The following is a 24,259-nucleotide window of genomic DNA, read 5'->3' on the forward strand; positions in this document are numbered from 1 at the left end:
CAAAAATTAGAAAAAAAAAACAACAACATTGGTCCACAGGGGGAGCCACAGCGATCGGTCACATTTTAGCCATTTTTAAGCATTTTTCTGTTGTTATAGCGCCACCCAGTTGCCAATTAGAGTTAAATTTCTCCAGTCACCTTGAGGCGTCCTGTTCTACATATCTACCAACTTTAGTAAAAATCAATATGGCGGTTAGGCCTAGATAAGAAATTAGCTCTCTAGCACCCCCATTTTGTTTGATGGGGTCAATAATGGAGGGTCCTCTCAGATTATGTGTGGTCATATGCCTACAAAGTTGCGTGGTGATCGGTGAAACCCTTGAGGTGTTATACACCTTTATGTGATGAGCCACGCCCTCCGCAATATTCATTGCCTTATAGAAGCTCAGTTTTAGTAAGTTTTCCAACTTTTGCCAAGAGGGAACTTTAGATATTGGTCCCTAGATTATGTTCACCCAGATCGGTCAAACTTCCTAGGAAGAGATCGATTTTAAGTGTTTTTCAAAAAATTCAAAATGGCGGAAAATCTATATAACTGGAAGTTATGGGTTCTTGGGACAAATTTATTCCTCATGAGGAGAGGCATCTCTGTGCAAAGTTTCATGTCTCTACGACGTACAGGGCATGAGATATGCCCATTCAAAGTTTGGAATTTCAATCGGTTGCTATAGTGCCCCCCTTTGGCCAACTGATGTAATATTGCTTCATTCGCATCCTCCCATGACCCTCTACCACTGTGCCAAATTTCACATGGACTGACCAAGTCAGTGAGGAGAAAAACGTGGAACAGACACACAGACAGAGTTTTTGTCATGATAAAGTAAGATGTATTTAGTAGATGACAGTTTCTTACCTTAATGGCTTACTGAACTTGATTTGCAAGTGTACTAGTGTGATTTTATTGTTTTGGATCTGCAAACGCTTTCTAGTGATAAAAGAAATATTCGTGAGTCACCTTCAAATTTAAACAAAAATTAGTCAGCCATTATGAACAGTATTCTCACATTCACTAAGCAGAGGGAAGAATTCACAACCACATGGTTTTGAGTTAAGTGTCACTGAACTCTTGTTTTTGGGGGGTTTGTTTATGTGACTCACTGTGAAACTTTGCGCTGATAAGTACCAAGTGACAGTAGTAGCAACTCCCATCAACACTTTGGTTATAAACGCTCTGTGCAGTCCATTTGTTCAGTAATGTAGCCTATTATTTTACTACTCCCATATGAAAATATGGTCCAACTCTAAATCACAATTTAAATACAATCTATTCTGGCACTAATCCCTTGTCGTGGTCTGGGGCCAGCCTCTGACTCACCCAGCTTAACAAAAAATTCTCTTCTTCCAGTTTCTTACACGTTCTCTCTGACTCTGCTGCTTCAGGTTGGGGGGCCGGGTGTTCGTTCTAACTGATGATGTGGCTGTTCTTCCTCCTGAGTGCCAACGCAACAGATTTCAGGATAAAGTTTTAGGTAGACGATCTCATAATGAAGATGACAAAACGGAGAAGGGCAAAGACAGAAAAGCAAATGTGGGCAGAGAGAATTAGCGTAAAGAAAAATGGAGATTGAACCGGAGGAAAGCTCACACAGATGACTCAGGCACGAATAGGGTCAATAAACACACAAACCAGGAGAGACTGAAGGGAAACACACACACATACACACACACACATACAGTAAGAGTGAGGTGTATTAACGTACCTCAACTTACAAAGGACAAACATTAAATTCAAACTAACCCAAACAGCTTTTCTCATCTAGTAATGAGTGCTACTGCTTATTAGCTTTTTCACTGACTAAACTGAAGGTATCAGGTCCAACATGTCCACGTCCTGCCCCAGTAGTTCCTTTTGTCAGCCATCTCACCACAGTTTCTAATGATGCTCTAAAAACAATGTGCTTCATTTTAAACCCTCCTTTAGTCCAGCTGATGTAATGCCCTTGAAATTTTTATTACAACTTTGGAATGTGGTTGCATAATATAGTGAATACCTTCTACCTGTCTACCAGCTGTGTCCCTGACTATTTAAAGACTGCTTGTGTCCAGTCTCTTCTCAAATAACCTGGCCTTGATCTCCCCATCTACAGACCTGTTTCCAAACATGCGTTTTTAGCTTTCTATCTTACAAAAGACAGTGTTAGAAAGCCCTGTCATGCAGTAAGGCTTTTGGAAAAATCAAAGCAAAGAAACCGCCTTTCGAGTTACAAACGACCTTTTAATGATGGCAGATGTCGGCGAGCGCTCCATTATCATTTTGTGAGACTTAAGTGCAGCCTTGAGACTTGACACAGTGGGTCATGACAGTTTGATAAACAGATTTCAGCAGTGGGTTGGTTCCAGTAGGGTTTATGAGTGTATTTGTCTGATGGTTACGTCTTTCAAATGATAACAGTGTCTCCTCGTTAGGTCCAAGAGTTCAATTCTAGGACTGATCTTATTTTACCTGTATGTACTCCTCTTGAGTCACATCTTACACAGACAAGCACAGTTTAGTCGAGCTAGGGGTGAAGCTTGATTAGGCCAGTTAATCGGACTACTGTCCCTGTCCCAGTATACAAGCATGGGAGGAGAATTGATTTATTGATGGAAGTATGTCCAACTCTGCTACAATAGGTGGCGATATGCCCGCTTACAGCTTGTTAGTATTGGACCTTCTTCCGGTTGACCTATGACATCACAAACCATTCGACAAACAAGTTAGCTATGGTTAGCTAGCAGCAAATTGGTACTCTGATGGACAACTTTACAGTTCTGTACATTTCATCTGACCAGAAATGCACAGCTCTGGATGTAGATTTCACCATGTTGTGACCTGCTTCTTCTATTGTAACGCATTTAATGATTTCAACTTCTGGGTCAAAGCTCGTGGCAGAAAGTGTTGTTGCCGGCTCACTGTTTTTCCTCTTTGTGGCTGGTGGCCGTCTGGGTGACCTGTGAGGGTGTGAAGTGTGTGCTTCGGTGTGTGTATGTGGAGGGAAGCAGCTCTCTCAGGGTGTCATGGTGAAGGCGCATGCAGCAAGTAGTGATGTCAGTCAGTAGAGTTAAGTGTCTAGATAAGCTCAGGGCTGCTGATCAACCTCATGGGAAGGCCACGGTTGTTGTTGTGTGGTGAAGGCTGCAATAAAGGCACTGTTGGTGAACGGCACCTGAAGGCCTTGACTGCTAGAAACTAGTTACCAGCTAATACCAGGCAAAGGTAATTTAATGTTAATAAGCCAGGTGTTCCCAACTACAGTTCAGAGCTGGCTATCACTGAGAGAGGTAATACTTTGGAGCATGTGCCAGCAACGCTTCGGCCAGTTTGAGTCTGAATGACTGTATATAAGCAGGAGTAATTCGACTCCCAATCGCATTATCTGGGTGTTAGTCCGACTTAAAAAAATGGAAATTTGAAACAGTACGATTTCAGTCAGACTAACATGTTTACATGTATTTTAAAAGTTTGGTTTTAGTCGGACTAACGATAAACTGATTTTCTCTACACATGATACCTAGAGGTCTCCATAAAGCCCAATTCCCCTTCTGATCTGTCCTATCTGGCTATTTAAACTAAAAAAAATAAAAATAAAAATAAGATTCTGGTCACTGGCCTTGAAAAAAACCTGCATGTGCAGATCAAGAAATATCTTGAGGCTGTGCTAACATCATCAACCATGTGCTAAAAACACTGGTCCATATGTGATTCCAGCTCCAATTTTGAATACCAAATCAGCGAGCTCATATCATCTAAAGAAATGTCTGCACTTTGATTTTATTCCTGTATCTTTTTTTTATTGATTCTTTTGTATGTAGCACTTGGTAACACTGGTGCTATACAGATAAACTTTATTTTTACTGTTACAACCGTATAAACATTGGAAAATACTGAAGTTTAAATCTGTGCCCATCACCTCTTAGACACTGTGACCAGTGAGTCATCAGTGGACGCTGCCAAGACCTCGTCAGTGTTGACAATACAAAGTTTTATAGGATTATGTGTAATGCTCATAACTCCACATCATAAGACTGCTTCAGAGGTAACATGTGACCTTCAGATTTAATACCGGGGAAAAAAAAGGCTTAAATCTAACAAACTTTCAATAAGCTCCTTTCCAAGTTATTTCTTATAATACGAACTGACTGCATGCATTTCTTCAAACGTCTCTGAGCTTGATCATATGTACGATACATGAGATTGGGGAGGTTTTACTTGACTTGCTGGAGGCTCTGTACCCTCTGAGCAGTGAGAAGTGCCAAAGATGAGGCCATGTTGCTCTTAGCTCAGCTCCGTTTAGGCCACTCCTCACACACACCCTCTCTCTGGGGGACAGCATGGACAAGCAGGGCAGCAGCTACAGAGAGGCTACAGTCTAAAAACGGATGTTATTTAAATGTGCTTTTGAATTATTAAAATCCACTACCAGTGCCAAGAGGGAAAGTCGTAATTTACATAGTCTATTTCATACAGAAAGTCAATGTGCCACACATAAACAAGTGCTTATAAAACATAACAGGACGAGGTAAAGAGAGAAGAACAAGAACAACATCTTCCTGTTCCGGTCCGGGAGGCAGACACCGGCAGACACATTTAAGACTAAACTTAAGACCTTCCTTTTTGATAAAGCTTATAGTTAGGGCTGGCTCAGGCTTGTCTTGGACCAGCCCCTAGTTAGGCTGACATAGGCCTAGTCTGCTGGGGAACCTCCTATAATACACCAAGCCCCTTCTCTTCTTCTCTCTCTCCTTAGTTTCTGAAAAGTTGGTTCTTCTTCGCTTGCTAACATTCACATCCTGTTATTGCATCTCGCTAACTCAGCTTTACTGCATGTCACTAACTCTGCTTTTTCTCCGGAGCCTTTGTGCTCCACTGTCTCTCAAATCTGGACCCTGTGGCTGGACCAGCCAGGGAACCACTGCTCTAGCAGATATGCAAGCCAAGACTTCCTCTTCTGTTAATAAACTAATATGCATGCCAATACATTTTTTAAAAGCTAATATAAAGCTAAATCATCGTCGCACAACAGCCAACGAGTTCCGAGACTGTATTTCAGCCTCTCCCTACGGACTGTTTACCTACCGTTCAAATGTAATTGGTTAATACCACTCAGGCTACAAAGGGAAAGCGGAATCTTGTCCCATCACCTTCAGATTCTGCATAGATATACAGATATGTTTATATATATAAAAATGATTGCAATATAACAACATCACAAACTACAACCTAAAACCTACCAGTCATTACTGAATGTTCCCACTGTAAAATGAGTGATGTCGTTCAGACTACTATTCCTAAAACAACATTTCCTCAAGCTTCTTCACCAGCCCTTATCTCATTCAAACCTCAATGACCATGAGAACTAACATTTATTGTTTGAGGGCTTCCCCTCAGACCAGTGAAGCATTTCCCTCGAGGTGTGGTTAAAGTGCATCGGCAGAGCAAGAACAGAGAGCTCTCTATGGTGGTGACCTTTACTGGCCTACTGGTGGAGATGGGGAGACGACTGGACTGGTTAGATTTGGCGGGGCTGGTGTGCACTGTGAATACTATCAATCACACGGGGAAATGGGCTCCAAGATTCCATTTGAGGAGTGTTTGTGTGAGTGTTCACACTTCTTCCCTTGTCTACACTCACACACACACAAGAGACCAGTGCAATTTAAAAGGCAGTGAGATTGATTACAGATCTTATCTTATTCCCATACTGCACATGGTTCATGTATGTTGTGGAAGAACACCTTACAGAATGCCTACTGTCCTCAGCAGGTAATCTGACACACAATCCTCTTTACATCCGGGTCAAGCCCCGCACTGGGCAACAACACTAGCTGATCCAGGATGCATTTCAGGCCATGGAAGCAAAACATGTATTCACAACTGCAGATCTTTTTTTATTTTTAACTCTCTCTTGTATGAGCAGGCAGAGGAAACTTGCGCAAAGCTGGCAAAAAAAACATACTGTGGCTTTCAAACTTCCTCCTCTCATGGAAATTCTTGCAGCTTTATTTCTATTTCCTTCTCATAACCATGACCCACACAGGTACCACAGAGAGGAGGATTAGGCCCACGTGTGCTTACAGTCAGAATTCTGTCTTTATTCACACAACTCAATAATACGTCTTTCACTTGTGGCCCTAGTCCCTTTCAACCCCGTAAACCCATAAAACTACACAGAAATTGGTTATTTTTAAAATGTTTGACACAAAAGATACTCAGAAGACAAAAGCTAGGTGCTGTGAGTTTTCACAGGCCGGACAGGTGAGAACCTGACAAGAAACTCACTCATTCATCAAGCAAATAATGGACTTCAAGATGAGAGTCGAAGGGCAGAGAGATTTGGACATTTGAGACCCCTGACCCAAAAATCTTGCAAAAAAATCCTAGACACAAAGTCTAAGGAATTTTTTGGAAACGGCACCGTCTCCGTTGTCATGTAAACTTGCAATATGTCGATGCTTCTCCAGCAAGGTGTAGATTTACTGTAGCAACTCCACCTCATCGTCCGTCCACACAAATGTTCGTGCGGTTGCCATTTTGTTTGTTTATACATCACTGCTATGTAGAAGGAAGCACATGTGCACAGGCGTGTGTTGTTTCATTATAAAGTTTTTGGTCTTTTTTGCGGATCCGTGTGCACAGCGATTGTTATCGAAACAAAAATGAGGAACAATTCCGTTTTTAGTTGATCGTTTTCGTGTAAACAAGGCCTAAATATTTTAACATTCACATTTGCCGCTGGTTGTATTCCGGATGTACAAAGTGAACCTGAACGTCTCATTATTGTTAAAAAATACAGACAAAACCACACAAAAGGATTGGGTTTGGTAAATCCAAGGAGAAAGCACATATCTAATGCAAAGACCATTAGCATTTATTTTATCTCATGGATAAAAACAAAGCATTTCAACTGTTGAGACAAGAGCGCTCATTACAATGAACAGCAGGCGACAACAGTGTTGGTGATGTAAAAATATTACAACACTCACTTAGAGATGGCTGCAATTATTCCATTTGATTAATGTTTGCAAATGACAAACAATGATGTGTGTGTGTGTGTGTGTGCGGGGTGGGGGGTTGAATGGGTGTTAAATCACAGGGACACATTTGTCAGAGTGCATGCAAAACCACAAAGTGCCAGTTGATCCTTTTAAATGACTGACAACTGCCAGCCTGTGGTTGTAGTGGGCGACAGTGAATCAATATGGCCGGCTTGCAGGCCCCAAGCTATGGCCCACCTCTAAATATAGGACACAAAAAACAGCGATCAACCGTCAGCCATGGAGATCAAGTGGCCCGGGCCTTGTGATTGACTGAATGATCCATCGCTTCACAATGAAAGTCAGGGTGTGGTGCACAAATTGAGAGATACAAATGGAGTTAAGCAATACCCACTTCATTCAGAGTGTCACATTATACTGTTAGGCTCTCTGTTTCTGGATGCATCGGCTTGGCTGCGGCTTTTTGAAAAAAATGAAACAGGATCCATTTGTTTTGCGTCGACCTGAAACTGACTTAAAGAGGCTGATGACCTCGGGGAAAACTGATTCAATTGAGGTGGGGTTTTTACACTGCTTTACTTGAGGTACTTTGTTTTTCATCTTGTTAAAAGTGGGGCAGCTGTCCGCCCCCACCCAACTATCTCTGTCTTGGAAATCAACACAATAAAAAGTATGAATGCAGAGGAAGTAAAAATATTTCTTATATAAGGCTGCATACTTGGAAGCCATAACCACTCAACAACAACAACAACAACATGATATTAGTCACCGGGTGCTTCACATGACAACAAACACGGGCTTCTGTGCAACATACATATACTTTTACAAACAGGACAGGAACGAGCTTAAGCACAACTTGATGTTAGGTCTGCTGAACCAGGCTGTAGACGACGATAAAAGAGATAACTGCTGTTTAGGTGGATCAAAGGCTGCATTAAATTAACAGGTCCACAGTCTGGGCTCAAACCCTGACACACTATTCGACTCCCTAATGTGGGCACAAACCTTGTCCTGAAAACATGGAGTCATGTAGGAGCCGGCTCTCCACCCAGCTGGTAATTTTAAACTCATGGCATAATGGCATGACACAAAACCTCACATCCTGTCAGCACAGCAGAGTGTGTTTATACGGAGGGAGTAAATATGTGAGGTTACTGCAGGGCAAGACGGTTTTATCTATGTAGAGGAGGGGGGGCACACACAAGAAGCTTGTGAGGTTTTTAATAGAAACATTCTGTTGGTAATATAGGGAGACATAGGGTGGGTCTAACAGTGGGAGTGTGTGTCGCTATTTTAAAACCATGGCAGTAAAGCAAACATGATAGTCCAAACATGAATGATGCAGTTTTACTGATGTTTCATGACTAATTGAATAAACTGGTGACTCTGTGTCAACACAGCTTTATAACGCAGGTATCTTATCACATTTTGAAATGCAGCCAGGGATACTGTGAAAGAAAAATCCCTGATCCAAACAAACTGGTATTGAATTTTCTATCAAAATTTGCAACACAGGGCTGGAATGATTTTTCAATTCATGGATAAATAGACTGACAGAAAACTGATCTTCAACTAGTTTGATTTTTCATTAATTTCACTTTTCTTTTCTTAGTCTTCTGTTAAAGTTGATCATTTTGGGATTTTTGACAAAACAAGCTTCTTGAAGGCATCGACCTTGGATTTAGGAAATCGTAGCGAGCATTTTTCACCATTTTCTAACATTTAAAATGATACTATTACTAATTTCTACGAAAATAATCACCAGTTGTAGCTCTAAGTTGGACCTGCTATCACTCTCCATCTTTCACATGGTTTTTATTCAACTAAATCTTAGTTGTCAGTGTTTTATGCTGCAATGATAGGTTTGTTTACATCAGTAATTTATGATAACATGGGACAAAAACATTTGCAAAACACGCAAAATTATTATAGATATTATAGATATATATAGATATTATTATATCTATCTATATAAGTGGAAAAATGAATGCAGCACAGTATCGCAGTATTTTTGTGTAACAATATCGTATCACAACTATCGATGTTTTTATTACATAAATTATTATTCTGACAAATACAAATTAAACTTTAGCCTACTAGAATAATACAATCAATTGCTTTTCAGTTAACTAGATACATTTTGCTGCTGCAAAAAAAATGGCTGAAGTGAGATGAACCAGTGTTTCCCATACATTGACGAGACTATGGCGGCCCGCCATAGTTTAATTTCCCCCGCCATAGTCTCCAAAAATCCTGTGGGAAACACTGGATGAACAGACTGAAAACTTGATCATATTATATAAAACATAAGTTTTCCTTTGAAGACATAATTTACAGTTTTAAAAGGTCGTAAATCGCAGTATATCTTATCGTAATACTCAGTGTATCGCAACATATTTACAATCCCAATAATACTAATGTATCCCCAGAGTTTATATAGTAGGATCTATGCTGTTGACAGGGAGGCTAGAGGGCATTACAATATGGCCACATCAAAACCCAAAGTGATACAAAAAAATACTGTCAACACACAATATCAGGATGCTGCAGCTGTGTACCCAGCTGCCTCACGCCTCAAATGGTTTCAAAAACAAAGCCAACACTGTAAGTAACATTTTTACACCTTTGCTTGAAATCAAGGTGAGTGTGCCGTCTTTTCCTCCTGTGTTCCTCCAGCTGTGCCTGACAGAAGCAGATGTTCCAGCTGACCTTGTGACTTAAAGGTATCTGTACACTGTTGAGGTGAGCCTGGGGACACAGTGACTACAACCAGGTGTATCTTTTTGTGTGTGAGCTGTGCATGTGAGTGTCTGTCGCCTCCAGTCAGCAGTAAACCTCACTTGTGTGGGGTCTAATTTCAGCCTTACAGTGGGCCTGTGCAGAAGCCGAGCCCGTCCAGCCAAATGAACCCTCTGTTGAACTTTACAGCTCAATCTGCTCCGACCTTAACCTGGTTTATCACAGGATTAGGCCACCTAAGGTCAAAGGTCAAAAACAGGCTCTTGCTAAATCTCTGCTTGCCTCTAGTCTAGAGTGTAGTTACACTCCAGTTGGGTCAGATGGCAGTCAGTATGGCATTTGACACACAAACACAAACAAGCGCTTGGCATTGCGTGCTACAACCTCCACCCACTGTTTATTTTGGGTAATATGACACCAGAAAATGTAACGTTTTTAGGTGTTTACTGGATGCCGAACTGAACTATGGGTTGTAATGAATCATAATACACTATAATAAATCCTCATGTTTGGTTTAAGTGGTGCAAGCATTTCACAACAAACACGAAAACAATAAAATTGGCAGTTTTGTTAATGGAGTCTGGCTACACCCAGCAGAGACGGAGTTCTCACGCTCACTTCTGTCACCTGAACAAACTAGTAGGGTGAAGTCAGGTAATTTGGGACGTCATATAAAATGTGACAAATATGGTTTTGCGTTTTAGGCTCTTTTAACATTTGCAGCCAGTCACCAAACATGTGTTGCAGTGTTTCTACAAATGTCCTTTATATGACAATAATTTATTAAAGTAAGACGTGTTTGGGTGTTTACTGCATGCCGAACTGAAATGTGGATGGTAATGAATCGAGGTTTGGTTTAAGAGGTGTGAGCATTTCACAGATAACTCGAAAAGATTAAAATTGCAGTTTTGTTAATGGAGTCTGGCTACACCCAGAAGACAGCGAGTTCTCACGCTCACCTCGGTCACCTGAACAAACTTAAATCACATCCCCGTCACTGTGTTTACCTTGTAGCTGTGCCGAGAGGGACTCCTGATGTTGCTGATACTTGAGTGCCATCGCCTCCGTCCTCTTGAGCTGCTTGTGCATCTCATAGGATATCATCCCCCCGTACATCACCCCGCAGACCACGGTGACCAGCAGGAGACACTGGAAGATCCTCCGCTGCCTCCGGGAGCACACCCCGCTTCCCATGTTGGACCCGCACCCCTCCCCGCTGTCTGCGCGAGCAAACCCCGTCTCTGCTGCTGGAAACTTCCGACTCAACTTTTCACCTCCTGCTTTAAGCTGAAGCTGACCCCGGTCCCCTCACTCCCCGAGCATTTCCACACAGAAGTACGAGTTAAGTGCAGCTACTTCCAGATGTAGACATTATTTTAGCACGGCCACATCCACTCGCGACTCTCCCCTGCGACTTCAAAGTAGCCGCTCAGATTTTCTCTTGACTTCCCGTCAAACTCCTGCTCTCTGCTCAAACGCTGCACAAACCGAGGCTGACCACTCCAGATCTGCGTCCTCGTCTCCCCCTCGCAGGCTTTAGCTCCTCCGACGCCACTCAAAGAAGCTTATAATGGCAAAGTAAGAACCTCAAGTTCCCGACGAGGCCTCCATAGCACCTATAACTTTAGTTACGTGTCAGCCCAGCAGCTGCCTGCCATCCGAGTACAACTCTGGAGGAAGTCCCTCCTCCGAAAAATCATAAATTTCCCTATTCCCGCCCTCACAGGAAAAGATTTGATCAATTGGTCGCCAGAGATTTCGATCAAAAAGCAGCAGGGCATGAGAGGGTGGAGGCTTGTTTCCCCAACACAGACCTGTTGTAACCCTAACAGTTAGGATACTGTGCAAATAATGAATTGATCAGTATTAAAATACAGTATGACTTTGAGTCACACTGCAGTGATTTCAAGCCCTGAGATCACCTCACTAATTTAGTTTAGTTCAGTTTTTGCTGTAACTCCAGTGGAAGTCCCCAACATCTCCTGCACACAGTCTGAGGATAAGGGAAATTCCTAATTTTGTTAAACTGGAAACAATCAGGTGCATAATAAAGAGCTCCCTGAGGAAATTTTGCATGATGGGCTTTCCAGATATTCCTGAATGATTGATCATCTATTAGTAATACATGCATTTCTACATATTTTTACATTTCAATTTCATTAGTTTTGTTCTTTGTCTTGTTCTGGTTAATGATTAGGTTTGTAGTTTAGTTTATTTATTTGCACATACATGTATGGAAAATACAGGAAAAACAGAAATTAAATGTAAAAAAAAAAAAGTGTGCAGGAGAGGGTTGTAGCCAAAATGTCTTATAAAGATACCTCCCCTATGAAATAACAATTATACATGACATAACATAAATCATTTTAAACTATAATTATTTGTAGATTCATTTTGATTGTTGCTGTGTAAATTAGGTGAAGTCAGGTAATTTGGGACGTCAGGTAAATTGTGACAGATAAGGTTTCACATCTTTGGCTCTTTAGATATCAGCAGCCACTCAGAAAACATATTGCATCGTTTCTACAAATCTCCTTTATATGAAACACTATATTTATTGGTCTGACACAAATAGTATGTGCAGAGCAAAGTGTCAAAAAAATCACTGGTGTTGAATTTATTAAATGTTTGACTTAAAATCAAAATATTACCATAATACACTTTACTTTTTTTATGGGAAACAGTTTTGAGTGAGTACTTAATGCATTTAGGTAAAATGGGACAAAAGAATTGAGAATAAAATGTGACATTTTTCAAGCTACCAGCTGCGATAAACTCAAGAGTTATGCTATTGTGTGCCACCCTGTAATATTAATGACACTGTTTTGGCATTTTTGACACTTAAAAAAAATTAAAGATGATGCAGTAAAATCACGAGTTATGCTATTGTGTCCTACTTTGGGATATTGCAGATATATGTAAGGATTTCAAGTATTTAAGTATTTAAAAAATGATGCAGTGAGTCCATGTGAGCAACAATGGTCCAGAATTAGCCATCATTGTTACACATGCACGTCTATTGTAGACAATACAGCACCAAGAAAACCAAGGGGGAAAAAAGGAGGAAAAGTTGGACAATCTTTTTAATGATTAGCCACAGGTTACATTAATGATTTAATGAATAAATGACTGAACTATTAAATAGATTTAACCATTTAAAAACAAACATGACTGTTCCATTTTACCTGAAAATTCTATTTGTGTATTTTGAGTATTTGATGTGTTTGAAGGTTCAAAGTTTATATAACATATTTTCTTTATAGAAATATATCAGAGAACCATAACAAGTTATAAAAGTGACACTTTAGGCAGTCTTCAGAGTTTTAAAAGGTTTTCTTGGTAATGTACCAAAAAGTGTCTCAAATTACCTGACTAGCCTATATGGTATATGTAATACTCATGGGATTAGGAATGTATTGAAAAGCAACAATACAATCCAGCATGAGGCATGTTTCGGTTTAAATATTAACTTTGGATGCATAAACATGCAAAACAATTAGCGGTATATCTATAATGTAAATAAACCCACTAACATGTCCAAGTGTAAAACAGTAGCATTAAAAACTTATGCATCTGTCAAATCGAGCAGAGGACACTTATGTCATAGATGTAGATTTTGATGGGGATGCAGGGGACATGACCCCCTCAATATATAGAACGTGTGCTTTGTCCCCCCCGCAACTAAAATTATAAAAGTAGCAGAGGATTGTTTTGACAAAATGAAAGCATTTACATGTGAATTGGTGCAAAAAAATCACCAGAATGCAGGAAATTAAGTGACACACAAAATTTTCTGGCAGAGAGCCCCCACCAGTTTCAAATGTGGAAATGAAACCTATACGCTCTTGCTTGTAGTTGTTACATTTGGGGGTGATTAAGTCCTTTTAGCAGTGTGACAGTTGAGTCTCATGCCATCATAAAACAGAGCCTGCATTCACAATATGACATATGATTAATATCTACAGAAGATTATCTACTTGCTCATTAATGTCTGGTTTATGACAGAAATGTGTCACTTGTTTCTTTTGCTTCTCTTAAAAACAACAAACAAATATCTGTATGTTGCAGTTTATTCAAGTTTTGTACAATATACATACAGTGGTTTTACATACAGTTAATATCAGAGGACACTGTGGCCTGGCACACAGCTTGGAATTACAATATGATTATAAATTACACTTAAAGAAAATAAATATATCATAGCAATAGTGTCACTACTAAGTAAAAACTAATATCTTAAATACTACATGGTCTACAGTATACGGTAATAATATGTACAATAAATATGTACTTTTTGTGTTAGATTAAAAAAGTATATCAGACTCAGGGATCAACGTATAAATCGTGCAATACAAAAATAATCTGCAAAAACCTAAAAAATGTTGCTCTTATTGCATATATTTGCAAATAAATTTCCTTTTCAGGAAACAAATTCAGAAAAAATGCCTCAATATCTACAGAATTCCGAATTAAACATATACTTCCTAACTGTGATTTTCTAAAAACATTGTCATTTAAATGCTACCAAATTGTATATTTCACATTTTTATATGCAGTGTGTGCTCGATTAATTTGCCCTTCATGTGGAGACACACTGGTTCCACATTGGGAGAAATAAATCATGCCCACACTACGAGGTAGAGGAATCTGCAGATCTCTGCACGTACAGTACCTTAGTGACGCAGATGACCAGGTGACACACACACATTTGGCACAACACTGATGGGCTGTTAGATTTGCTAATGATCTAAATTAATATCCACTAACTTCAAGTGCTCGTCATCAATAAGACAATTTGTCCTGTTTTTATTTTTGCTTTTCTTTGCTGCCATCTATTTCTTTTGTGTTACTCTCTGAACCACAGTGACGCTAATGAGAACAAAGTGTTTTAAAAATAAATGTGACTTGACAAGTTCTTTAAACGGGCACGACAGCACCGAAACACGTCTCAAATGTGCAAAATAATTTTGAGCCTCATTACTTTAACGAGTCTTCAACATCCCATTAATCGTCCTATTCTTAGATCCATCTGAGAATAATTTATCGAATGGTAATGTCTGCTTTGATGAATGTTTTTGGATGTCACGGAGATGTTACAAGAAAACAGTTAATGCTGCTCACAGCACCGACAGAGGCAGATCATGTTTTAGGAGTAAGAGAAGGTAAAAAGAGGAAAAAGTTTCGCTGCATTTTCTAAGAAAAATTGTGGCTCAAATAAATCACCGTCAATAGTTAATAAATTTAATTTAATTTTAAAAATAATTTAGTTAAGAAATGGAAATGCAGTGCGTTTATATTAAGACTGTATTTAATTTAAAAAGGCACAAACAACGTGTTTCAGTGGGACAGCAGGGTGCTTGGACCAAGAAAGCACATAGGTGCATAATTTCTCTGAAACTGAAATGAGGTCATAAAACACCTGTAGTTAAATCTTCAGGTGGAGTGATACCTCCCTGCAGACGTTCGCACACTGGCTACTTAACGTCATACAAACTACGATTCTACTACTGGAGCGACTGGCTCATGACACACCCAGTTAGCCACAGTTAACCATCTGTAAATCACCACCAGAAAAAAAAGAAGAAACTTCATATTTTATAGCACTCAAATACCAATTCTTTAGTCCCATACTATTCACCCTAGTATACTATTGCAATCCTCTGCAGCAGAATTCACCCTGTCAAAAACATGTAAATATACCAGGCACTTCATCCTTCCATAAAGCTTGCATTTGTGAGGAGACGTCTAGCACTAAGTCTCCTCCTCTGGGTGTGTATGGTCCCATGAGGCCAATAAAAATATTCCATCCAAAACAGAGTCAAGAAATCCCCGTGGAGGAATGTATCAAAAATGACAGTACTCCTAACCAGAAAAAGATTTCATTGAAGCTAACTTGCCTGCCTAGAGACAAACAGAGAGAAACGTTCTTAAGTGGTGTTTAATTTAACAAGATCCCTGGTGTTAAGAAAAATGTATCATCAGATAGTTACTGTAGCTTTTCCTGTCCTGTCACCCCAGCAAACCAGACAAGAGTTGATCATGTTCGTCCTCCTAACAGCAGAGAATCAGACTATAAACGTATATAACATGGCTGGTAACACCTTCTACGATGCTTCTAAAATGCCTCTGTTCGCTGAAGTGTTTTAAGTGAATCAGTGACGTCAGATAGTATGATCAGAAACAAACCGTAGACTGAGCAGCTCATTCTTGACTGGGTTCGTCCACGTTGGTATCCATTCTGTGTCCTATAACACGGACAGCTCCACCTCCTCACACAGCAGAGGCTCCACCTCTGGGATGCTGAGCAGTTTGCTGCTTTTGGCGGAGCTGTTCTTCCTGTACATGACGAACTGGGCAGTCACCTGACTCGGTTAAGGCTCAAACAGAAACATACAGAGTTAGGCTCCGATCACACAGAAAGTGTTTTGCCACTTGTAAAAACAACGCTTGCTGTACCTTGTAATTAGTATCTAGTTCCTAAAATGTTGAGGCAGAGGGTACTCACTGTAGCTCTGGTTAAGGGTGAGAGGCTGTCAGTAAATACTTCTTTGGGCACAGGGAAACAGAGATCTGTGTGGGTACATGAGACCCTAAAAAAGAGGATGGATCATGGGGAGTACCACCAGTTGGTCCAGGAGCTTCCCCTCAATGATGGCTGTTTCCAGGCATATTTTAGGATGACTCGGGGGCTATTTGACAACCTGCTGTCTATCTCTGTGATCAGGGCCTTAAACAACGTTATTTTCTCTTAAAGGTCCAGTGTCAGGATTTAGGGGGCAGACAGCGAATATAATATAATATAATAAGTATGGTTTCTTTAGTGCATAATCACCTGAAAATACAAATCACTGTGTTTCTGTTATTTTAGATTGAGCCATTATGTCTACACAGGGAGCAGGTCGTCATCTAGGAAGATCGCTGCGTTGCACCACCATGTTTGTACAGTAGCCCAGAATGGAGAAACCAAATGCCGACTCTAGACAGGGCCTTTCTCGTTTGTGCATCGGCCACAGTAGTTAGCAGCCCCTCTCTGACTGAGCATTGGAAAACACAGATTTTTTTTTTTTTTACCGGTTTAAATCACTGGGTCTGTTTGTTTTGGAGAGGAAGAGACCTCTGCAGCAAATTCGGAATCCAGTAAAAACCTTTTGAATGTCCGGTTCTTAAGTTATCAGGGATAAAAAGGTGAGCACACATTGGCAGATGATGGGCTCGCAGCCTGTCTTCATCATGCCAAACAGCGATGGAGAAACGCTAGCTATGTTTCCATCCAAAAGTGATTCGAATCATTGGGAAATGTGCATTAAAAGAAATATGAATCCTGTGTGTTTCCATTAAATGTACGGAATTTGCTGAAAACTACGAACTCGTGCGAGTTTTCCGCAGAACCGGAAACAAAACAAGTCTCGCATTCTTCTTCTTCTACGTTTTCTGGCGGTTGGCAACCAGCTTGTAAATGCATTACCGCCTTCCCAACCCGGAGTGTGGATATCACCATGGAGAGAGGTGCGCTACGTCAGACTTAATTCGAACACAACTGTTTCCATCCCCCGTTTTGCGAATCAACATTTTTTCGAATCAACCAAAACCCGGCTAAAGCGAGCGTATTTTAGTTTGTGCGAATCAGGGGATTTTAATTCGAATTTTGGCGTTTCCATTATAATTTTCTGATGCGATACTTCTAGACAGGCTGATGGAAACATGGCTATAAACTCATAATGCGAAATGGCTTTATTAAGTATTTTTACCAGTTTTAATCACCGGTCTGTTTGTTTTTGCAGAGGAAGTGACCTCTGCGGATAATTCAGCTCCCAGTATAAACCTCCTGAACAATTAACACTTAAGTGTTATTCTTACTGGGAAGCAATCTGCAATCCTCATCACCCTAAATATTTCACACTGGACCTTTAAATAGAATTACAATTTAACTGAATAATAGATTCAGGTTTTCACATGCAGGTATTATCAGAGGGCACAGACAGACAGCTCGTGGTTGAGCCTGGTGCTTTAAAGGATACAAAAAAGTCAAGTATGAGGACCCCCAGGCTGCCGATGAGCCAGGCCAGATGTTTGATGATGAAGGTCTGTTTTGACCCCTTCAGTGCAGGCAGGACCACGATGACACTCAGCCCATATGTCCCATTGCCCATCATGGCCAGGGCAAACAGCAGGTAAGAGGTGCCCTCAGTAGACTGTCGCTGAAACTAGAATAAAGAGAGTTTACGGTACTTCATTAGTAGAACAAACAGCCTGCACCAGACCAGATTATTATTGCTGTTTCTGAAGCTTCATCTACTTGTGTATACATGTGAAAACCAAAGATTGTCTGTAACGATAGACAGCATGACAGCTCCCAAAAGTGAAGCCGAAACATCTTGATCAACCCTTTCGTGGTTGGCTGCAGCATAGATCGTCAACCCAGCCCCTTGATGTTAGCAGATGGGACATGGGCCAAACTAAAACTGGCTCCAAATGATGTCGCCGGCACAAGATGGCAGCGCCCGTTTCCCTGATGATACAGCTGGTGTTATTTTATCTTTTTTATTGCTATCAACAAATCCCCTGAAAGGATATTTACCAATAATAAGTTACTATATTTTCTAGGGATGGCACTGGACATCGAAAAGAAAAAATTGCACAGATTACACTGCTAGTTTATTCTACCGTAAATGACAAGAGTGTAATTTCAAACAAACAGCAGGAACGATGTGTGTTATGTTAGTGTAGTTGAAATACATCTGAATAACAATCATCACTTCTTTCCATGAGAGCATCTATCAAATATTGTGAAACCAAAGAAACATTTAACCACGACTGAATAATGAAGTTTTGTACTCTGTTGTGGCTACTGAGTTCAGTCTGTCCCCAACAGTGTCACAGTAATACTGAAGGTAATTATAAATAATCATGTTTTGATGCATCGAACTGGATGAGCAACTTGCTACTGGGAGTGATAATGGTGAAAATGTTTTGGGCTGTCTGCTGAAAAAACAAGCACGTTTGAACATGAAGGAATTCCCACAGGGCAAATCCAACTTAAATGATTTACAATAGTCAGAGAAAGCGTGTGTGTGTTTGCGCCCACGTGCGTGTGTGCCCAGAAGTTTCTCTGGCACTAGCAGCACACTGAGACGATCCCCTCTGGTGATTAATAGCTGCAGTCGAGCCAGGATGTTTCTCCGGCACAACAGCACCATTGTCTTCCACGTCTGGTTCTTATTTTGACACACATAAAGTGTACACAAACACACAAATCCCACCTCCCTCTTCAAACACACAGCCCCCCATTTATGACTAACTGACCTATAATAAGTGCAGTTTTCCACAAACAACCCCCTGGGACGAGACCCCGAGGAAGCTGTCCAAGATCTCCCGTCAGGATGCCACTGCTCATGTGCAAACCAAACAAACTCACAACAAATTGCCACTTACATTTTTATAGAGCTGAGGGAAACGGGAGCTGAGGTAGAAGATAGATGCCAGGTATCCACATACATAGCCACTGATTTCCACTGATCTAGAGGTAGTTGGACTCTGGCAAAGATGAGGACACAGACAGAGGGAGAGAAGGATCAAAATGTCACATAAGAACACACAGCGGATGGAGATATGTACAATACACCACACACAGTCTACCTACCTGGGTGTCTAAAGTTGCACTATTGTCTATGATGAGTTTGGGTAAAGCCAGGAGAGCTAACGAAGCAGCGCCACACCACATGAAGCACAGCCACTTCAGCACAGGGCTTTCTGGAGCACTCACACAAACACAAAGCAAAGAACTGGCAGTGAGGACACGCACAGCAAATTACTCCAACGTGAGCTGACATTAAGCTGACATTCCTATACATTTACCTCTTGTTTTACACTAGACAAGTGCAACAGATCAGTTATTGCTGAATCAGTGATATTACAAGGAGCCGCTAACAACAGCTGCATAAAAGGCTTCACTTTTGGCTACGGTGGTAACCGCTCTAAGGCACATAACAGCTGTAACTGTCCCCATCATCACTGAGGTCAGCAGGTGGCTGTCATGCAGCTCAAATTAAACATGTTGAGTCAACAGCAGGAAATATTTCCATCCTCATAGTTGTGCTTTTCATTAATCTGGAGAGTTGTGATACAGTTGAGTCACACAGGCAGCAGAGAAAACGTCGGGGCTTACTTCTGCTGGAGCTGTTCTTGATCTTATAGTAGAGGAACTGGGAGATGAGGATCAGGTCTGTGAAGATGTAGAACACCACTGTGACTACCTGAGAGAGGGACATGAAGAAAGGACATCCACAATTTATTTTAAAAGTCTGATTTAAACCTAACTCAAAACATTTGTTGGTTACAAGTAGATTAGTTTCTATTGTTTAGTGGTTTGCTCTATAGAGATAGGAGGGCTAAGACGGCTGGAAAAGGAGTGGGTACAATGAGAACAAGCTTTAAAAGATTGTGACTGGTGTTGAGGTCGGGTGTCATTTTCAATTCAACCAATTCAGGTCAAGACTCTAGAATGTAGAGGCTCATGCACACCTTCAATAACTTGTAGACAGGTGCATAGGAGGAAATTATCCATAGGTGAAGAGAAGAGGACTCCTACACACTATCCTATAACTTGCAATAAACTTTATTTACACAATGTTTCAGTCTTCAGACTTTCATCAGTTTAAATTTTACCTTACCTGATGAAGGTCTAAGGACCAAAAAGTTGTGTATTTAATTAAAGTTTATAGCAAGTAGTAGGACATTTATTTTCTTTCTGTAACCGCTTATCCTGTTGGGGGTTGCGGAGGGGCTGGACACTGGGCGAGAGGCAGGTCACCAGACTTATCACAGGGCTGACACATAGAGACGGACAATTTAGAGTCACCAATTAACCTGCATGTCTTTGGACTGTGGGAGGAAGCCGGAGTACCCAGAGAAAACCCATAATGACACAGGGAGAACATGCAGGTTCCACCCAGAGGGGCTCCCCCTGGGTCCGAACCAGGAACCCTCTTGCTGCGTGGCAACAATGCTAACCCCTGCATCTCAGCCGCCCAAGTAATAGGACAGAGTGCAGGAATCCTCTTCTCACTCACCAGAGGTCAATAGTCATAAAAATTCAAAACCCCAGAAATAATGTGCCTCTGAATGTTCTTCAAGATGGCAACAAAATGGTTAAACGTCAACACTACATAGTTTTCATTTTCTGAAATACACAAACTGACGGTGAATTTGAACACAGTGTTTACAGTGCAAACACACAAAAAAAGACACAGCCTGCAGCCAAAAGAAGGCCTGAGCACGGGCTGTCTGAAATGTAATAACTCACGAAGGTCAGGGACAAGAAAGGAAATTAAATATGACTACAAATGAGATCTGCCAGGAACAAACAACAAGGGGATGGAGTTACAGACATGCAAACCGAGGATGGGCGAATACGTGTGTGTTTACCTGGATAGGCAGCTGGCTGGTGAGGTAGCAGCCTGCAAAGCTGGTCAAGTCTCCACTGAAGAGGAAGAAAAGGAAGCCAAACGACATGGCCTCCTCCACTTTACCATTGCGATAGGCCTCCCAGACCTGCCTAGAGGGATGGATGGATGGATGAATAGTTAAAATGAAAAATCCACACACTTTTAACCACATAAAGGGTTTCACCTCAACATTTAACACTTGATTAGTGATTGATTTTTAATTGTGTCATGCACACTTACATGTGCCCAACCCTCATGGATTTACAGGACACCATTACAGTGATGCTACAGTGACAATCCAAAGTACAAGTTATTTAACTACTCAGTCCAGAACAGAATACTCCGCCTTCTATCCCAGACCTGGTAAAGAAATTCAGCCACAAAAAAAAGTTCCCTGTCTGAAACAAAACTCATTTTTTCATGGTCATCCAGCCAAAAGAAATCAACATAGATAGAGGTCATTTGACTTAAAAGTACATGCCTTATGTGTCATATACAGGACAGGAAAACAACAAGTGAACCTCATTCTCAGCTTCATCTTAATTACACAACAAATTCTGTCCTCCTCTGGGGCGGCGTTAAACCTTCCAGTCTCTAAGGCTAATAGTAATGTTCCCGAGCACAACTATGCACACAGAGATCTTTGTCTTTTGTTAAGATTATACTTGAGTTTGTACACAATGTGTCAACAGACAGTTTTTCTCTAAACATGCAAAACATTTCTCTCCTAATCTCCTGAATTTCACAGCTTAACCTGTTCTGGAAAATAAACAAGTTGTTCAAATAAAATAATAATTTTAACTCCTTAATTTAATTTAATTAATTTTATTGAGTCTCTGATCTGACATCTTTACAAGTCTTTTCCAAAGCTGAAACATCCACTAATGGCCAAAACTGAAGTAAATTCATGGACACCAAGGCAAGATCAAATCACTCTATAATGCACCGTATTACAACTTGTATGTTCTTGGAAACAGCAACACCTGAGGCAAAGTCAGACACAGGACACACACATGAATTATAGAGTTGTGTATAAGTATGAAATCCTAGATTGCCACATTGTTTAATTTTGTTCAGTACAGATCCCAGTGCTCCAGGGGAGTGCGAGGCACAACCTAATGAAGGGTAAACTGTAAGATGGACTTTTTATGTGGTTACACAAGGTCGATGTATTCGCGCTTCTGGCCAGTTGAGTTCAGTAACAAAGAGTGTTTTCAGCAGACATAAGTACATTTCTTTATCATACTTAGTTTTCGATTACTGAGCTGTCTATGCAAGTCACTGAATCCAACCATATATCATCTTAACAACTGTCTTGTTGCCTAAAACATAGCACCATTTTGAACTAGGCTACCATTTGGCAGGATTAGTTGTAACACGATGTTACAGCTAAGCCTCCAATAGTCCATTTTCTCTATTTTTGCACTTCAAACTTAATTTCAGTTTGAACTGATGTCCTCTACTATATAAATATACTTCATATTTTTAATTTGTCAGCTATCTTATTGGTTTGAATAAATGTATTTGCACATTCAGCTGTCTCAGATGCAGGTGTGCTGGAAAATATCACTTGAGTCTTTGAACGGCTGCACACTGCTCTTGCTCAGCTTCACAATTTATTAGAAAACACCAACGTTTCAGTCCTCCTGGACCTTCGTCAAGAGTAAAACACTCTTGACGAAGGTCCAGGAGGACTGAAATGCTAGTGTTACCTAATAAATTGTCTTGTCTTGTCAATATTCATACAGTGATCCCAGCTTTACTTACGGCAGAGTGGACAGCAGAAAGCAGAACATGGATATCAGCCCTATCACCACGCTGCAGTACTCCCACACATTATCCACACACTCCTCCAGCAGGTAGAGGATCCACGGGGTCCCGTTGACACACACAGGCCGGCCCAGAGCTGGAGCTGTCCAGTTGGAGGCAGACACCTCCACACTCTTCCCGGGGAAGCGCGCTGTGGCCATGGCGGGATGCCGGGCTGTGTCCGCCGGGCTACCTGCCCCTCAGCTGCTGGGTCTCTCCTCCTGCTGCCTCCAGACGGTGAGTGAATGACTGTTTACTCTGGCTACAGCACCCAAAGCTAATGGCAGCAGGTCTGACACACCTACCTACCTCATTAAATAGATGTGTAAAGACTTGTTGTGTCATTTAGTCTGAAAGAGAAAACAAATAAACGAAAATCAAGTACGCAGCATTTGAGAAGTGTCACAGCTGCTTTAATTAGTCCCAAATTAGCAATGGCGGCTGTATTTCTGTTAAACCTCTCATATATGTGACATCTGCTCACTTAGAGCCAATGTTAGCTTAATTTGCATTAGCTTCAGACACTGTCATTGTCACTGCCGAGGCTAATTTGCATAGACCTGAAGGGGAGATGCTAACACACACACACACACACACACACACACACACACACACATGGATGTAATGGAGGTGATGTGAGCAGCTCACCTCACAAAATGGAGTCGGTACAAACTGCAGAGTGTCTGTGAGCCCTCGTAAACTTTCCCCCCATCCTCACGTTTCTATGGGTTCATTACGGATTTGCCCCTAGCTTCATGTTATCCATCGCTGGTGGTCCCCAAGTGAGAGCAGACATCCTGGATGACATGACAACATCCGGTGAGGAGTTTCAAAATAAAACAGTTCCAGACAGTTATTTCTTTTCTAACGAGCATAGTAGTCCAGACAATCTAACTCAAAAATGGGCCCAACCCAGGAGAAATTGCAATGTAATGTTTTATAATTTTTATTGGTTCTAATACCCCCCTGCATTATATATTAAAGTGTACCTTCATGGATTTAGTGGAAGAGAATTTTTTCAAGGTCAAAAGCAAATCAGCATTTTACAGTTACATGGCCTGGGTGAAATAATGTGAATATTGGAGGGTCTACGTACACATATCCAACATATCTGGTGTCGTTTCCTTAGTTTTCGGGGTCAATCTTTTCAATAAAACACCTTTTAAGAGGATATACTGATGTATTATACCTGCATTTGAAGTACTACTACCCAACTACCAGTTTTTTCCACTCACAGTTTGTGCCACACTTCTTCTACAAGTCTACCTGCATCTAAACTGGGTATAGATT

At 40.9% G+C, this 24,259-nt stretch overlaps 2 protein-coding genes across 4 annotated transcripts in view; both read right to left on the reverse strand.

The window, feature by feature from the left end:
* Positions 1-11,382, reverse strand: part of golim4a (golgi integral membrane protein 4a) — a 32,547-nt gene extending 21,165 nt beyond the window's left edge. For 2 of the 3 annotated variants that reach the window (XM_033631475.2, XM_033631473.2), the window contains exon 1: positions 10,724-11,382. In XM_033631475.2, the coding sequence (XP_033487366.1) occupies positions 10,724-10,910 (187 nt within the window). In that variant the 5' untranslated portion in view covers positions 10,911-11,382. The remainder of the gene's footprint in view (positions 1-10,723) is intronic. The other variant, XM_033631474.2, reaches the window with a different exon arrangement.
* Positions 11,383-13,773: 2,391 nt separating this feature from the next.
* On the reverse strand, positions 13,774-23,777 carry LOC117259779 (lysosomal amino acid transporter 1 homolog). Its single transcript, XM_033631477.2, has 8 exons — positions 23,618-23,777; positions 22,928-23,319; positions 21,141-21,270; positions 19,882-19,969; positions 19,357-19,466; positions 19,149-19,250; positions 17,735-17,920; positions 13,774-16,078 (listed from the first exon to the last, which is right to left on the reverse strand). Exons 2-8 carry the CDS (start codon positions 23,128-23,130, stop codon positions 15,962-15,964), a joined length of 936 nt encoding a protein of 311 aa, XP_033487368.1. The 5' UTR covers positions 23,131-23,319; positions 23,618-23,777; the 3' UTR covers positions 13,774-15,961.
* Between the last annotated feature and the right edge of the window lie 482 nt (positions 23,778-24,259).

This window comes from Epinephelus lanceolatus, chromosome 4 (genome assembly GCF_041903045.1).
Source record: "Epinephelus lanceolatus isolate andai-2023 chromosome 4, ASM4190304v1, whole genome shotgun sequence".
NCBI lineage: Eukaryota > Metazoa > Chordata > Actinopteri > Perciformes > Serranidae > Epinephelus > Epinephelus lanceolatus.

Coding starts and splice junctions, on each gene's coding strand:
- LOC117259779 (XM_033631477.2), bottom strand. CDS start 23,130: ATGGCCACAGCGCGCTTCCCCGGGAAGAGTGTGGAGGTGTCTGCCTCC. Junction 19,467..19,881: donor CAAGAACAGCTCCAGCAGAA/GTAAGCCCCGAC, acceptor TGAGTGCTCCAG/AAAGCCCTGTGCTGAAGTGG. Junction 16,079..17,734: donor TCCTCATACTTGACTTTTTT/GTATCCTTTAAA, acceptor TAACCGAGTCAG/GTGACTGCCCAGTTCGTCAT.